Genomic DNA, 18,774 nt, shown 5'->3' with positions numbered 1-18,774 from the left:
TATTATTGCAATACACCTTGCAATAATATGGTCAAAATAATTTACTTGTACGAAATATGACTCAAAACCATGTGCCAATTTTTCTTTAGGTCTTCTAAGATTACTTAATCCTTGAATCTTTTAGAATGCTTACGTTGTATTTAAGTAGCTTTCAATAAAAATTTAACTACACTGAAATAATGTCATAAGCATATATTTTTTATGAAATAAAAAGTTGGAAAAATCTACAACGACTGTTGAACTGTTATAATATTCTTACACTTTTTGTGTAATTTCAAACATATATTGATTGTCATGACATCAGAGTACATATGGAATTTAATTCTGTTTTCATTAAATGCTGCCAACCTGTCAAGATTTTAAAATGAAGTCAAAATCTAATCACTTCTTTAGGCTTTCGAGGGAGTTCTTATTAGGAAAGCATTTATTACTCATATATATATTTATATATACATAATGCACTGGACATTCCAGAACCTACTAACTGCTCCTAGATACATTATAATGAAAGTTGTATCCAAAGATGGAAGTTAAAATAAATAATGATGAGAAAAATATTGTGTGTCACAGAACACGATGATCGATAGATATTACTTCCGGAATATTCAAAATCCACTTCGCTGATATTTTTTAATGTTATAACTCAAATAAATACTCTGTGACATAAGCCCAATCAAAACTTGTTTTCACTTAAGAATGAGAATAGTTTCCATCATTAAATTATAAAAGATTTTCATACACTACTTATAATATAAAGTTTTATTCTTCTTACAAGATTAAAAAAGACACGTTCAACAGTAATTACACTTGAGTTTGTGTTTATACTGGCTTGTATATTTAGTTACAGTTTTCGTTTAATGACGTCAATCTTTAACGTGGTCTTATTCTAAGCAAAATATATCTGTAGGATCTTGAAGTTAGTTATTAATATATGTTCCCAAAGTAAAGAAAAGTGTAAAACTTTTACATGAGTCTCGAATAGCGCTGTATCTTTCATCTATTTATTTATTTTATTAATATGCAGAGAAAGCTATACAGCGAGCTCTTTTATATTTGTATTAAATATACAAAGCGATAAATCCAGATGGTTTAGATAGACAATTGAATTCAAATAAATGGTAGTTATGAAGAACATGATAACGTCTACGTAAGGAACAGTTTTAATGTACGATGCTGTACTCCATGCAAAATGATTGTATACAATATCGCTTAGAATAGTTGTAAAACCATGTCCATTATAAAACATTGCCATTTTTTCATGCAACGTAATAAAAGGCCTAAAGAATAAAAATGTCCTTTATTGATGCGAGATCTACGGATAAGGGTTATAAATCATTTCATATTCAATCACTAAAGAACAAACAAAGTGTTTTCAAATTAAAATAAAATGTATGATCAAGTGATCAAATTCATTTTATTATGTTTTTCTCTATTTTTCTCTATAAGAGTCTGAATTAACAAAGATCTTCAGAAAAATCAATGTTCTAGATTTTGTTTTAAGAATATAATCATTATAAATTTTGTTACGATGTAATTAAGTCACTGGTATAGTTATTTTTTTATATTTAGCTGTATGAGACACGGAACCTTGTTACAGGCCAGAAATATGATATAAATATGCTAATAATTATATTGTGGCTTACAATATAAAGTAGACTTCATTATCGTAACTTGCTATAATTCTTTATTATCAATATTTATGCTGCCTATGTTGTAAAACAAAACAAATCGTTACATCTTCTGTATACATTTAAACGAAAAAATAACTCGAGTTTATTAGATTCGTTTTTAAAACATGCAAAGATTTTCGATTAGTCATCAAGTTTTTAAGCAAACTATAAAATGCGTACATCATATGAGTGTTTAAACCGTTGTAATTTCGTTATATTTTTATTGTAAGTTGTTTATTACATTTATAGCATTTTGTTTCTTTTTGATACATATTTCGTGCTTGGTTTTGAGTTTCCCGAGCTTTAATTTGAGAAGTAAAAAATACGGACGAAAGTATATCTCATGCAGGTTGGTATTTTCTTTTTAAGTAAACAGGGCGTTTAAAATGCATGCATACATCAAGACGTGCGAGATTGAATTGAAAAAAATATGGACAAAAGAAAAGTCCAAGAGGATAAATGCAGTTGAATGATACATAGTTGGAGTGAGTTATCTTTAAAATGTTTTCTGAATTGTAAATATTCGTAAAGATTGTAAATGCGAGATTTAGTCCAAAGGTTAAGAATATCATTAGCAAAAAAAAACTTTAGTTTTATTTAATTGTTTGGTTTATATTTTGCAAAGCTTTTGCAGTTAATTTAATTTGCTTGTTAAAGTCCAACGTTATTTATCCTCTTTAAGGCAATTCCCTATTGTGATGAGGCTTGTTAATTATCTCCAAAAACGTACCGAGTACTTTCTTTAACTTTTATTGTATGATTTCTTATTAATTGTCAGCTACTCCACAAAAGTCTAATATCATAATGTTTTCACATTTTCATAAAATATCTGAAGCTTTACTTTATTTGCAAAATTAATAGAAACGTATGATACAACGTAATACATCAATACCTTTACATCTTTCCATATACACTGCTAAAATTTGTTTTATTATTTTCGTCTAAAATTGAGAATCTAAATTAGTCACTGAAGTGTTACTTGTTATAATAAAAAGTAAAAAGCATAAGAAACTTAGTTTATTGAGCCTTATTTATTATATATATATTTTTTAGATTTAATATTAATTAATTAGCCCCCACCTCACAAGTAAAACACTTTAGGGAATAGCCTTAATGGTTTTTAGAAAACTGAGTTTAGGTCATGACTTACCAACGTTAACCAGATATTTGTTATAATTTGTTGGTTCTTTTCATCCTAAAAAGGAAAAATATATGTGAGATTTTTCTTCAAAAATATACACACACACACACTTTGGGAATTAATGGACATTAATCCATGAGGAAAAAGTAGTTGGTCATTACACGTATTCTACCTTCCACTAAGCGAAGAAGGCCTACAAAAGAGCTTAATTATTACTATCGTACAAGTACTTACCATGTGAGTCACTTACCATGTTTAACCACAAATTTGACGTAATTATTTGGCTCTTTTCGTCCTGCAGAAAGAAATGAAGGTGAAAAGAAGAAGAGAAGAAGCTAAAATCAATGTATTTGTTTTATAATAAAAATACATAAGTTTCTCTGCAACATTTAAGTGCAAAATAGATACGAAAAATGGGAATAAATAAATTCACGGGCTTCTACACATGAATACACAAAACAAACACACTCCCACAAATACAACTACTGACAGGCACTTTAAAATAAACATACTCCCACGTGTACAACTATTGACAGGTACTTTTTCAATAAGACCTGATTGTAAGAAACTGGTGAAAAAAATCTGTAGCTTAGAAAAGAATTAATATTTTAGCTACGTTGAAATCCCAAGAGAAAATTCAACTGAGTTACTATTTTCAAATAAAGGTTAAACGCGAATACTCTGAGGTATAGAATAGGGACATTTTTATTATTGATCTTAAATTGATATCTTATCTCATATTTCAATCCAGTCAGGCCAGGAAATCAGATCACAGCAAACTCCTCTTGATTACCCATAGGTAATCAGTGAGTGCAACGTGCACAAATGAATTGTTTGTCTGAGATCCTTTGATCAATAGTTTAGCAATCGTATAAAAAACATTTTAAAAAAGAATACATTACTTTATTAATGTTAAACAACTGTATCATTTACCGAAAATAAAAGATAAAAACAGTATATTTATACACATAAACAAATTGTATCATGGTAAGCGTGTTGTATCAGTTAGGCGGTAGCACTGCCTGGGTAGAGATGGCTTGGATTGTTCTTCGAAATGGTACTTTAAATATCTCCATCATAACTTTATACTACTGTGAAATGATTTCATTTATACAATATCTTTGTAATGACTGAGTCACAAGTTCTGATAATGTCTGTAAATATCATAAAAAAAATTAAATGTCTTGTTCTTCTTTCTTCTCCTTATTTGTTATTACATGATAAATGGAAAACCAAAACAATGGTATCAACTTATTTCACTGATGTGACTTAAATTCAAATGAACTATTCGCTTTTCAAGTATTGTTGATAACTAGCAGTAATTAAAGAGAATTATATAATTCTAGTGTGAACAATGTTACTATTATCTCTTTAAGTTAGTTACTTTATGGAAACTGGTGTTGCTTTAAAAAGTTTAAATACAGGGTGAAACAAGAATTACTAGCCAACAATTAATAAACTAGTTATTACAATTGGAACTTCATTGTATTCAGAACTTAGTAATAAATACAACCTTCATATGTCTTTTAAAACACTACATTAAAAAGAACAAGTAAATACATTTTTGTTTCTCAACAAAGGAAGTAAATGCAGTGATGGGTGATATCAATTCTTCAAAAACAATGCAAAGAAGACAGTAAAAATAGCCTTTGCATCATACCTACATAACAGCACAGGGAAGAATTAACATATAGCAATTAGTATAACAATTTAATTTCAGTTGAGTTTAACCTATCCTATTTTTGTCTGTTAACATTCTACTACACTATGTGTCTATTATGTAGAGACGATGTAAATGCCATCCCTGCTATATTGTTTTTGAAGGATTGCTACTATCCATCCCCACATTTACTTTATTTTTGAATTTTTTGCGTTACTTGTGTATCACATCAATTACAATGAAAAACTATACGTCACAATATAATACAACGTTATAAATGATTGAATAATTTTCACAAAAATAAAAATTGAAAAACGTTCTGACAAATAATTTGACTTTAATTTCAAATTTGTTTATTGACCGTATTCTGTAGCTTTAAGGAAAAATATGAAATATGACTTAGAAACGTTTGAAAAAATTAGAATAAAATAAAAACTGTGTTAAACAAAATATGAAACGCTTGCCCGGCCTCTACTCAGCCCCGTCGTTTCTGATAATGTCAGGTAAATGCCACTGAAACGTTATAAATTTCAATGTAATTTTCAACTATTTTTAATGTTTCGTGGCGTAACTGTTTTCAAAGAAAAAAATATTTATATTTTGTGTTTATAACACTACTATCAAGGCCTTCGACCCTAATTGTGAACTACTTATTAGAGGGAAGACAGCCAGTCAAAACCACTCTACCACTCATGGATTGACTGTTATTCTTATAACAGACTCAAAGTTCAGGGAATATTTTGTGGTATCACATCGATTCGAACCTGGCTCGTCATTTCCAAAATCTAGAGCTCTACCGTAACCATATAACGAATAAAAAACAAATAATTATACAACTATATTTTAAGCTGATATTCAACAATTTATAGTCAGTACTACCGCATTTATTATTTTTCAACCAATAATTTTAACAGTTTTTCTAATTCATCATGCTCACACCAAGAACCTCATAACATACAAATTATTTAGTTTAATATTTAAAATGGTACAGCCTAATGAACTCTTAAGCCTTTTGTTGAACAGGGCTGCAAGTAAATACTATTTATCTGCAACGCTGTAACAGTACATGAAAGTTTAAATTTCTTTTATAATGGTGTGCTGAAAATTTTTGTTATATTTTTTAAATATCAATACAGTAGCAACAAAACATTCTTAAAACACGTCATTATATTTGCTTTCATTGCTTATTAACAGTAGTTTTCAATGTTACTTACTAGTTTACTGACTTAGTTTGAACTTAAATGATAAGCCTTGTACTCATGTCGACTTAATTAACAATAACTTTTAATAAAAATAGGCTATCTTCATAGTTTAGAACAAAAAATTAATACAATAAATAATATAGGTTTAATTGTTAAATTTTGCACAAAGTTACTCTATTGTTATTTGCGCTGGCCCTCGTAAATTTAGAGGTGATTGTTTGTTTTGTTTTTGAATTTCGCGCAAAGCTACTCGAGGGCTATCTGCGCTAACTGTTCTTAATTTAGCAGTGTAAGGCGAGAGGGAAGGCAGCTAGTCACCACCATCCACCGCCAACTCTTGAGCTACTCTTTTACCAACGAATAGTGTGATTGATCGTCACATTATAACGCCCCCACGGCTGAAAGGGCTAGCATATTGATGTGAGGAGGATTCGAACTCGCGACCCTCGGATTACGAGTCGAGTTCCTTAACCATCTAGAGGAAAGGAAACTAGTCAACATCAGCCACCGTTGCTTCTTGGGCTATTATTTACCAATGAAAAGTAGGATTGATCGATTGATCGTAACATTATAACTTCTCGTTGAAAAGGGTATTGAAAATATGAACATATTCGGTGATGGTATTCCAACTTCTAACCTTTAGATTGCGAATCGAGCCATGCTAAGTCCTGTAATGTAGTTAATGTAATGTAGCGTTCTAACTAGGAATGTGGAATGTTCGAAACAAACATTCACAATAAGTGAAATGCGCTGATTCATCTGTTGCTTGTTGATGGTGGTGGATGGGTTACATGTCTAGCTTATCCATTCTGTTTACAATATACTAAGTCATAATCCCACTAATAACTTACAAAGTGCGAGTATCTTAAAATTCGAATCCCCGTCACACCAAACATGCTCTCCCTTTCAGCGGTGGGGGCGTTATAATGTGTTCGTCAATCTCACTATTCGTTGGTAAAAGAAAAATCCAAGAGTTGATAGTGTGTGGTGATGACTAGCTGCCTTCTTTCTAGTCTTACACTGCTAAATTAGAGACCAAACCAATTTAAAAGATTTACTTTAGTAATAAATTTACGAACTAAGCCATGCACGCTATGTCATAACATGAGGCTTGTTATCGCTGGCGAGCTATGTTTCATATTACAATTTGCGATGAAATATAATAAAAATTAAATATGCTGTCCGTATTAAGCATTCAATCAATAGTGTTGATGAAACTAACGTTGGTGAAAGAGTGTTAGCAAATCAACATATCTATATATATAAAGAAAAAAATGTGTCTGTCTGTTTGTCCATTATCTAGTTACTAATAGGTCGTTGAATCAATCTCAATCAAACTTTGTATAATAATATTTTATGACAAGAGGCGTGTTCATTAAAGTTCACAACCTCTACATCCCTATTATTGCTGATATTGAGTATTTATTATTTTTGAAGTAAGTAAACTATATTCATAGATGGCGCCACATCTTTACACTAAAACAATAATTTATTAAATTTTCTAACATAACATACATACAGCATGTGGGATGGTACACAAATGTCTTATATATGTATCTCAAGTAATGCGCTAGCACTGTCTTTGGAAGAATGCAATATTACATAAACTCAGTTGACCTTTCTATACCAACAGCCTCGATAAGACTTACATGAAGGGCCGTTTCTTAATTTATGCCAAGTTTTTACTTTCGCCACTATCCTTTCAACTTCTGCCTGTAAGACACTTCTGCTGCCAATAATCGTCAATTAATTAATTACGTGAAACACTGTGGAAGGACATTAAGAGTTGAATACTGAAAGCGGGTAACCGAAATTGCCACTACTTCAGCTGCTACCCCCTTCCTACAAAGTCTCTTGATTATCACATAGTGTATACCATGTTTTAACTATAAATATATTAAGAAAACCCTAAATATAGCTAAGAACTGCAAGGTTCTCTTGAAGTATATCAGTTCTAGTTAGTTTAGCACAGAACAGTAGTGAAAACTGATACTAAACGTATCTTTATACGACATTAGGTCCTAAGTTTTAAAATTACTTTTCTTAACTTCAAAAGTATGGTCCGACATGGCCAGGTGGATTAAGGCGTTAGACTCGTAATTTAAGGGTCGCGGGTTTGAATCCCAGTCACACCAAACATGCTGGACATTTCAGCCGCTGGGGCGTTATAATGTTACAGTAAATCCCACTATTCGTTGGTAAAAGATTAGTCCAAGAGTTGGTGATGATGACTAGCTGCCTTTTCTCTAGTCTTACACTGCTAAATTAGGGACGGCTAGCGCAGATAGCCCTCGTGTAGCTTTGCGCGAAATTCAAAACAAACAAGCTTCAAAAGTGTGTTAAGGTTAACTGGCACTCTAGACGCTAGATTCACAATTTAAAATATGCCATTTTCTTCTTGAATAACTAGGCAGGAAAATTAACCATCAACACGAGATTAACAATAAATTAGCAGGTAATGAATGGGTGAAAATCTGTCTTTATTATAAAAAACATACAGCTTAAAATTAGTTTTGGAATATCTTTCTCTAAGATACGCCTTTCAAATAGTTACATTCTTGAAAACCTATTGTTTAATACGACCATGTTTAAACAAAACAGCTTAACCCTCACATTTCAAAATTAATCTCTAAATAAGTTTTCTTACTTTTCATGGACTACTGTTTTCTTCAAACTACAATAGACAACGAATTCGTAATTTTCTACAAACTGAAACATTATAATAAGAGAGTTTAAAGAGGCTATGTACGCAAGCATTACATCAACTAAAATTACTCAATGAACTGATCTAGCAAGGTGAGATAAAAACTAATTTTATCAAAACTGCAGTCCACGTTACACCAAAGTATGAGTTTGGTTTGGTTTGTTTTTGAATCTCGCGCAAAGCTTCACGAGAGCTATCTGCGCTAGCCGTCTCTAATATAGCAATGTAAGAATTGAGAGAAGGCAGCTAGTCATCACCACCCACTATCAACTCTTGGATTTCTCTTTTGCCAACAAATAGTGAGATTGACCAATACATTATAACGCCCCCACCGATGAAAGGGCGAGCATATTCCGTCTGACAGAAACCAAAGTATGGGACTTTGTATCGCTGTCGAGGTAATATGTTTCATATTACGATTTACAAACCAAATAATGAAGAAAGTCACAAGCAGTTAAGTTACCTAAGAAGCTAAAAAACATTTTCAGTTGAAAATTTGAGATTAAAATATTTAGACTAAGTGGAGAACACTTTTCATTTGCGTATTTATATATATTACCTTTGTTTCAATCACAACGAAAAAAGTAGTTTATAATATTCTTAATTAGTTATTTTCTAAAATATTTTAAAACATCCATTTGTAAGCGAAAATCTGAGACAACATCTTGTGCTCAATTATGAGATTTAAGATTTTTGTTGTTCTGAGCAAGATGTGATTTTAGGATTGGCATTGATTTATATACATGAAATAGCTGGAGTAATACCCCGAATTTATAAAAATGAATAGAAAATAGTGTTAGAAGACAAATGCAAGTATGAAGAAGTGAGAGAAATAAGTATTCGCGTTATAAAGTACTTGAGAGGGTGAAAAAGCAAGGACTAAAACTATTGTCGAAAGACATTTTCTGCGAAGAAAGGGGAAAAAAAACCAACAGGTGATTTATCAAGATGAAATCAATCGAATATTTATGTCTATAGTCACAAAATTGTAAAGAAAGGTAAACTTAACAGAGCGGTGGCTAGTTCTGTTTCTTAAAACTTGGCAATAAGATAGTTGTATTTCTTCAGGTGAGTAATGGTACTTAAAAAATGAATAGAAATAAAAAATGACTTCTGAAATATTTTAGGTTAAAAGAGTAAAGTGTGAAGTGATGACGTAATTTCTAGGTTGAAGGAAAGAGAAGGGAAGGGTCAAACACAAGGATATTTAAAAAATTGGAGAAAAGAGCAAAGAAGGCCCGGCATGGCCAGGTGGGATAAAGCACTCGATTCGTAATCCGAGGGTCGCGGGTTCGTATCCCCGTTGCCCCAAACATGCTCGTCCTTTCAGCCGTGGGGGCGTTATAATGTGACGGTCAATCCCACCATTCGTTGATAAAAGAGTAGCCCAAGAGTTGGCGGTGGGTGGTGATGACTAGCTGCCTTCCCTCTAGTCTTACACTACTAAATGAGGGACGGCTAGCGCAGATAGCCCTGGAGTAGTTTTGCGTGAAATTCAAAAACAAACAAGAGCGAATAAAGTACCGAGTTAGGGAATAATTGTTAGATAAAATAGAGCATATAATAGTCCCCCGTTAATACAGCGGTATATCTACGGATTTTCAACGCAAAAATCAGGGGTTCGATTCCCCTAGGTGGGCTCAGCAGATAGCCCGACGATGTGGCTTTGCTATAAGAAAACACACACACACAGTATATAATAAACTCAATTTTTTTTTTCTTTACTACTGTGACATTTTTAAAATAATCAATGCAACAGGATCTCTCTCTCAACCAGAGGCGTATCAGTAGCAGCGATCGAACATTAAAAGTTCTGGGTTTATTTTACTTTTGTAAAATTTGCGCGGGACGTAGCATGTAGTAAAATATTACACTTACGATTTACAGTTTCCAAATAGGACAACAACTGATCGACTTATGACTGGCTATACCCTCAACAAAAAACCCATAGTTAATTAATTTACTTGCTGCTGTGTAGTTGGTGTATTTTATTTTGCCATTTCTTTGGACGTCTTTGCGTATGTTTTGCGAATTAGAATCCGAGAAATTTTTGGTAGACAAAGTCCCATTGAATGCGATTAGGTGTTTTCCATTTTTCGACATTTCATCATCAATTACTATTCTTCCCTCGATTGCATGCATGTACAAAGTACCGAGGGGTTTGAATTGTAATCTGTACAACCTCAGTTAATGTAGTCAATATGGACTATTTCACAGTCCTTATTAAAGCAAATCCATCTACCAAACCCAAAAATGATGTTATGGCAAAAATTGGCTTTGTGCTGGCAAGAATAGAATTGATAGCAGTAGTAGCTTTCCGCCAGGACAAACAGGCAATGAAGAAAGGTTGCATAATTTGAGTTGAGAATTGTAATTAAAGACGATCAATTAATTTCTTCGACATTTGCTGATAAAAGGTGTCGCTGTCTCCCCGAAACGTTGTGTCTCTTTGACTACTCATAATTCTCGACTTAAATACGTTACGATTACAGTCATTTCGCACTTTGTAGCAGAGCCCCCCCAGTGGCACAGGGGTATATCTGCAGCTCATACCGCTAAATACCTGGTTTCGATACCCTTGGTTGGCAGAGCTTAGATATTTCATTGTGTAGCTTTCTGTTTAATTCTAAACAAACAAACAAATTTTTCAGCAGTCTAAACAATATCTGTGAAAAACATTTACTGGAATTTCTTGACTTTGCTCTGCTTCCAAAAAAATAAAAACACTACTGCGCTTCTGGTCGAGTGAGAGATCCTGGATTGAAAATAAACATTTGTTTAAATTTGAAGATAAAAGTCTAGTGGTTGTTTAGTTTATAATTTATTGTTTTCATAATGCAGCATAAATGATGTAGGTTTCTCTTTTAGATTTCTTGGCACCTGTAGAAAAGAAACATTTACTGTCAAAATTTGATAAAGCATTCGTATAAGTTTGTGTTTTCTCATAAGAAAGCCACATCGGGCTATCTACTGACTCTACCGAGGGGACTCGAACCGCTGATTTTAGCGTTGTAAATCCGTATAGTACCGCTGTACCAGCGGGTGGACTCGTCATATGAAAATAGCCCTAATATAAATCTCATATCATGGACATCGAAATTTCAATGAAATACTTCAAGAATCAATAACTGTAATTATGATATTGTCTGAATAAACAATATTAAAATGTTACGTTACATAAAATAAATAAGACAGAAATTATCAAATGGTCAGATAACTACTAAGGGTAAGAAAACGAACAAAGCAGCAAGTTGTTAACTAATAGTTAGAGGATATTGTTGTTTTTGAATTTCGCACATCTGTGCTAGCCCTCCCTAATTAGACTAAAGACTAGAGGGAAGGCAGCGAGTCATCATCTCCCACCACAAACCTTAGGACACTCTTTTACCAACGAATGGTAGGATTAATCGTAACATTATAACGCACCCACAGCTGAAACGGCGAGCATGTTTGGCGTGACGGGGATGCGAACTCGCGACCCTCAGATTACGAGTCGCACGCCTTAACACGCTTGACCATGCCGACCTATAGTTAGAGAAAGGAAAAAAGGAAGAAAGCGACTAATGATTAACTAATAGTTAAAGGAAACAGAAAGCAGGAAGTAGTTGACTTGCAGCTAGAGAAAAGAAAGGAGAAGGAAAGTGGCAAGTGGTTAACAAATAGTTGGAGTTGTTGGCTCGTACTGCATGACTGAAGAGGACAGTCTTCGTTATTATCCATTGATTTCGAGTGTTGGAGGGTCACTGATTCGCTCGATCTTGGCTTAAAAATGTTTAGCGTAGTGAGGGCAAGAGAGCACGTAGCTGGTGAGTGCTAATAGTGTCTTCCTCTTGCTTTACGTGCTGCAGACTTGTTCTAGGTTGTCAGGATACGATGCTGTTTATAAGTGGCTGGTCCGTTAGTGACAGCACCCCTTCAGTCTTGGCGGTTTTATGAAAGGTGTTGCAGTTCTTTAGCGCAGCCCTGAGTCTCTTCTTGTAGCGCTTCTTTTGACTTCCATGAAAGTGGCCCAGTAAAGCTGTGTCTTCCTCAGCAAAGACGGAATGCTGAGCATGTCAGACTTGTTTAGGACCTCGGTGTCAGAGACTTTGTCTTACCAGCGGATTTTAACGAGTTTGTATACACATCAGAAATGGAATCGACTGATTTTTTTCGCATGTCGTTGGTAGACAGTGCAAGTTTTAGATGCAAAGGAGAGAATAATGAGCATAGCAAACTTTCAGCTTAGTTTTTAGTGTCACCCTTTACGATCCCAAACCAATGAACACAGCATACCAAAAGCAATATTTGCCTTGGCTATTCTACAGTTTCGTTGTCAATACGAACAAAGAGAGAGATAATCATTAGCGTAAATAATTGTTTGTTGTTTCGAATTAAGCACAAAGCTACACAATGGGCTATCTGTTCTCTGCTCACCACGGGTATCGAAACCCGGATTTTGGCGTTGTAAGTCATTAGACATACCGCTAAGCCACTGGGGGCGAGAGTAAAGAAAGGAGAAAGAAATTAGCAAGATGTTAAGCAATTGTTAGAGTAAAGAAAAGAGGAAGAAAGTGGGAAGTGGTTAACTAGTTGCCAGAGAAAACAAAACGAGAAGAAAGTGGCAAGTAGGTAACTAATTGTTAGAGTGAAGAATAGAGGAAGGAAGTGGCAAGTTGGCAACTAGTTGCTAGAGTAAACAAAACGAGAAGAGAGTGGCAAATGGTCAACTAATTGCTAGAGTAAAGAAAAGAGGAAGAAAGTGGCATGTAGTTAACTGATTGTTAGAGTAAAGAAAAGAGAAAGAAAGTGGCAATTAGTTAAATAATTTATGGAGTAAAGAAATGAGGAAGACATTGGTAAGTAGTTAACTAAGTTCTACAGTAAAGAAATGAGAAAGACATTAGTAAGTAGTTAACTAAGTTCTACAGTGAAGAAATGAGGAAGACTCTTTTGTCTGTTTTTATTTTTTAACTTTGCGCAAAACTGCACGAGAGCTATCTGTACTAGCCGTCCCTGATTTAGCAGTGTAAGACTAAAAGGAAGACTTCTATTCATCACCACCCACTACCAACTCTTGGGTTTCTCTTTTACCAAAGAATAGTGAGAATAATCGTCACATTATAACGCTCTCACGGCTGAAAGGGCAAGCATGTTTCTGTTGATGCGGATTCAAACCCACGACCCCTCAGTTTGTGAGTAGAGCGCCCTAACCACCTGGCCATGCCGCACATAATGAAGAAGAAATGGGTAAATAGAGCAACGTTTCCTGTAGTCCGTTGACATTTGAATTCTGGATACAGTACACTATTGCCTGATATTCTGACATTGCCCATTTGATTCATATAATTTTTGGACAGTTAAGCAATTTGACGCCCAATAACTTCTGTTACGTGACGTGGTATGACTGTGCGTCAGGTACAGGTTTGGTTTGTTTTCGAATTTCGTGTAAAGGTACACAAGGGCTATTTGCTCTAGTCATCCCTAATTTAGTAGTGTAAAACTAGAGGGAAGGCAGCTAGTCATCACCACCCACCGCCAACTCTTTGGCTACTCTTTTACCAACGAATAGTTGGATTGACAGTCGCATTATAATACTCCCACAGCTAAAAGGGCGAGCATGTTTGGTGTGACTGGGATTCAAGCCGCGACCCTTAGATTACGAGTCGAGTGCCGCAACAACCAGACAATGCTAGTCAAAGAAAGATTGTTTCAACAAAGCGTTGATCTGTTTCGAAAAAGATTATGCCAAATGCACGCACTTTCGTACATAACAGATATATATGTGTGTTTTGACGAACTTATGTACAGATTAGAATAACAACTCATACATATTTGTTCGATCATACGCTAGCTTCTCTGTTATTATTTGGGCATGTAGACAATAACATCAATATAGAACAGTAGTGAACAAACATTTTGACTAAGACTATACAACAATTAAAACTGAATACGGTTACATTTATTATAGGCATAGCAGTTAAATAAATTCTAAAAAACGGTAGTTTAGTAAGGAACACATAGAAAAGCATGATGAAACTTGAATCGGCTCGGCATGGCCAAGTGTGTTGAGGCGTTCGACTCCTAATCCGAGGGTAGCGGGTTCGAATCCCGGTCGCACCAAACATGCTCGCCCTTTCAGCCGTGAGGGCGTTATAATGTGACGGTCAATCCCAATATTCGTTGGTAAAAGAGTAGCCAAAGAGTTGGCGGTGGGTGGTGATGACTAGCTGCCTTCCCTCTAGTCTTACACTGCTAAATTAGGGACGGCTAGCACAGATAGCCCTCGAGTAGCTTTGTGCGAAATTCAAAACAAACAAAACAAAAACAAACGAAACTTGAATCAAAAATGGGAAATTAAAGGTCGGCCTCATTTGTACTTCAAATCGCACAAACAATCGAATAAACAAAAGTACATTTTAAATACAATTCAATTCAGTAAACTAAAATAAATGAGTTAAAATGTTAGCTAATTTGTTTAAAACTTAGTTTTAGTGGGAATCTAAGGCTCTGGTGCGTTTTATTTCATACAATATTGTAATGTTAGTGCCAACTTCTTTGATTTTCGCACGTACGGTATATCAAAATATAATTTCATTTACGCATTGTTTGTTATGAATCAGACGATACATGGATTGGTGATGTCAAAAGTATTTTTTAATCGTGAAAATTTTATTTAATCTTTGAAGACCTTCTATTCGATCATTTGCGCGACAAAGTTTAACATCATATATAATTTCCTCCACCCTTCAGCAACAGTTGTAGCTAAGTTTCTATGGTTTTAGTTCATTTTTTAAATTTTAGTTCTTGATTTCTAGCGACAGTCTGACTGAAAGCCCTAGTAAAAATAAAACAATACTTCTGTTAGAAAATATAGTATACTTTTCAGTTATTTCTAAATTTAAGTCGGCTTCATATCAAATACACTACACTTATCAACCTTATTGCTTAGTTTTATTTTTATCTCCTGTGAAGTCCCCCAGTTGGACAGCGGTAACTCTATGATCTTACATAGCTGAAATCTGCACTTCGATTCCTCGCTGTGTACAAGTAAATAGTCCAATGTAGCTTTGCTAAAAAATCATTTTCTCTGAACCTTTCTTATTAGAAAGAATTTTAACATCAATATCAAAGTGAAAAAGGTTGTGGAAAAAAAAATCTTATTCTGTAAAGTCAAACCAAGAGAGGATGATTATAAGGCTTATCATACACTAAGTGCCTGATGGATAGGGCGATCGGTTCGCGGATTTGTATCCCCATAACTGAAAATACTCGCTCTTCCAGCCGAGGCGACGGCATAACGAGACGTTAATAAAAGAGCGGCCCAAGAGTTGATGGTACGTGTATTGTTGACTAGCCAGCCGCCTTCTATCTTGTGCATCACTGCTGGATTACGAGCGGCTAGCGCATATAGCCTTCAAGTAGCTTTACGCAAGATTCAACAAGAAACCAACACATTGAAGAATGTTGGTGTTAATTAATATATATTTAATTATTGCTATCGAAAAACAGTATATTTTAAAACATAACCACAGATTTGAAGTGTATATCTCAGGACGGCTAGTATGGATATTAACACTTTTGCAAACTCTCCCTTTGTTTACCTGAAGATGGCCAAAAAAGGTCGAAACATTGTTCTCTGATTTATTAGTAAAAGTATTAATACCCATACCAGCCGTCCTGAAATATAATTTTACTTCAAGTGGGGTTCACGTCATCACGATAAACTTGAAATGTGTAAACGAATGTCTAGAATGGTTTAAAATGTTCTGTTATTTCTTTGGAATGAAAAATCCATATGAATGTGTAGAAATTTTAGAAAATTTTCATATATTTTGAAACAAAGTAAATTATCTAAAACTTGCAGCCTTTTTGAATAGTAACGTCTTTTTCATCAGAAAGACGACAAAAATATCACTTTTCAGAAGTATTCCAGCTCTTGGTTCGTTTGTTTTGTTTTTTCTGGGGATGGTATTATATTTTCTTCTGTTGATAGTTACCCATCAGAACTTTAAAATTCCAGTTTAATATCAATATGGGATTTCTCTGTGTTCGGAGAGCTTAGCTGATATTATTTGTTCAGTCATCTTCTCTTGATAAACACCCTTGAGTTGCCAAGATAACCCTCTGATACTTCGTAAACAAGGGTTATATAAAACTGTTGAAGCTATGTTTTTATAACGTAGATTCTCCAAGTATGGCAAATTATGATAAAGATCTGTACACATGTTTTACTGAAAAGATAAGTGACAGTTCTAAATTGCTATAGTGAGTGTTTCAAAGGAAGCACTTGCATTGCATATTTATTGGCACTTAACAGACTTGAAAATGTTTAACATATCATATACATATTTTCATTACCATAGTTTCGTCCAGGCAAGTCAGTAAAATAGAAATAGTACAATACAGAGACAAGTAATTATTTTTTGTTGCAAAATAAAACTATTTATGAAACCCCACTTGTTCTGTTGGCGTACGTTTAGTTCTAATATTTATGAGCTAAGTCTCGTTAAGCATTTCTCTCGCCTTCTAAATTGTAATCTAGTCTTAGGTTTACTGTTGACATAGCCACATTTTACCCTTATTATATAGTGTGTGTATGTTTTATTTTCATCAATAACTAATTATTAGTAAGAGCAACCAGTTGTTCCATAATGCTGTTTTTGCCAAAGGCTCTGTAACAAAGGCTTTTTTTGTTGATTTGTATTTGCATTAAGCCTAAACCTAATTCAATGTGTACATGCCTAACGTTATCTGCTAATTTTAATATAAAAGTATGCTAACTTAGTTATTAAATTAATTCTACTTTTATTTGAATAATACGACAAAGTACATGTGTTAGTAATTATTAAAGTGCATTAGATAATCCCATTTATCTTTATGACACTTTTTGTTTTCTAACTTTTTTTCTAATAATATTTCTCTTGACATTTGAAGATTACACTCTTGTGCAAATTAATTGAAACAAATGGTCATTTTACAATATTTTCAGCATGACGGCCGGTGTAGGCTCGCTGGACCCGCTGATTTCCTTTAATAGTCATTTTTTCACATAGACGGCGTCGTTAGCTATGTTTTGCAGTATGGTCGATCTATTTTTGGGATATATTACGAAATTTTGAGGAATATTACGTCATTCGAAATTACGTTAGAAGGGCAAGGAGATCAGTCAAAAAACAACTTCTTACCAACTCAATGAAGGAAAAACGGTATCAATGGAGTCTGAAATACAAGAACTGAACGCAAGAACAATGGAGGTAGGTGTTATTCAGTGACAAGACTCATTTTATCGTACAGGGTCAAAGAAGTCTGCAAGTTTGCAGATCTCCAGGTGAGAAACTTCAAGAATCTCACAACAATCAGTTCGTAAAACATCCCTTGAAGAAAATGTTTTGGGGCTTTTTCAGCTACTATGGCATCGGAGGCTTACATATCGTAGAAGGTATAATGCGAGGACCACAGTACATCGAAGTTTTGCAGAGAAGAGTCGTTCCAGAATTGAAAAAGAGATTTCCAGATGGCATCTGGCATTTTTCAGCAAGATCTGGCTCCGTGCCACACATCGAAACTTGTGAAGAATTTTATGACTACAACGCGAATAAAGGTCCTGTACTGGCCTGGAAACTCTCCGAACTTAAATCCTATTGAAAATCTTTGGGCGATTTGTAAAGAAAGACTTCGGGGAAAAGACTGTACTACGAAAGATAAGCTAATTGAGGCCATAATTGAGGTGTGGTACCGCGTTCCAAAAATTAGTAAAGATTGCAGTCAACTTGTAAACTCGATGCCAAAGCGGATTAATGATCTTTTGAAAAATAAAGGCGGTTATATCACGTATTAATTTGTGAGTAATTTTTGGATTCTCAGAAATAAAACGCAAAAAATTGAAAAAATCGTAATTTTCCGTCTTGTTTCCATTAATTTGCACAAGGGTGTACGTTGTTAGCAGTTTAGTAGGTGTAAAATAACAGCAACTTTTACAAAAAACAAACTCTGGTTTTAATCATTATTTTGGCCAATATTATCGTGTTATAATTAGGTAAAAGTCACGTTCAAAAAATTTTGGAATGAAAACGTTCACAAAACATTAGAGAATACTATAAAATAATTATTATCCGAGATTCTCATTCATCAGACGTCTTGTGTCTAAAAAAATCACAGCTCTGCGTTTTATAGAGATTACATATATAACGTTAATTAGTTTGTTTTTTAAATTTCGCGCAAAGCTACACGGGGGCTATCTGCATTAGCCATCCCTAATTTAGCAGTGTAAGACTAGAGGGAAGACAGCTAGTTATCATCACCCACCGCCAACTATTGATCTACTCTTTTACCAATGAAAAGTGGGATTGACCGTTACTTTATAACGCCACTACAGCTGACAGGGCGAACATGTTTTGTGTGATAGCGATTCGAGC

The 18,774-nt window shown here is 34.1% G+C and overlaps 1 protein-coding gene across 4 annotated transcripts in view; it reads right to left on the bottom strand.

Annotated features, from left to right (window-relative positions):
* The window catches only part of LOC143249408 (neuronal acetylcholine receptor subunit alpha-7-like), an 88,943-nt gene that overhangs the window by 39,859 nt on the left and 30,310 nt on the right, over positions 1-18,774 (bottom strand). Inside the window, exons 3-4 of one of the 4 annotated variants that reach the window (XM_076499204.1) lie at positions 3,062-3,106; positions 2,821-2,865 (exon numbers count right to left, since the gene is read on the bottom strand). The exons of 1 other annotated variant lie outside the window; for it this stretch is intronic. In XM_076499204.1, coding sequence (XP_076355319.1) covers positions 2,821-2,865; positions 3,062-3,106 — 90 coding nt within the window. The remainder of the gene's footprint in view (positions 1-2,820; positions 2,866-3,061; positions 3,107-18,774) is intronic. 2 more of the 4 variants (XM_076499206.1, XM_076499205.1) reach the window with 2 other exon arrangements.

Source organism: Tachypleus tridentatus, chromosome 4 (genome assembly GCF_004210375.1).
Source record: "Tachypleus tridentatus isolate NWPU-2018 chromosome 4, ASM421037v1, whole genome shotgun sequence".
NCBI lineage: Eukaryota > Metazoa > Arthropoda > Merostomata > Xiphosura > Limulidae > Tachypleus > Tachypleus tridentatus.
The sequence above is the reverse complement of the archived record's forward strand: the minus strand, read 5'-3'. Positions and strand labels throughout refer to the sequence as shown.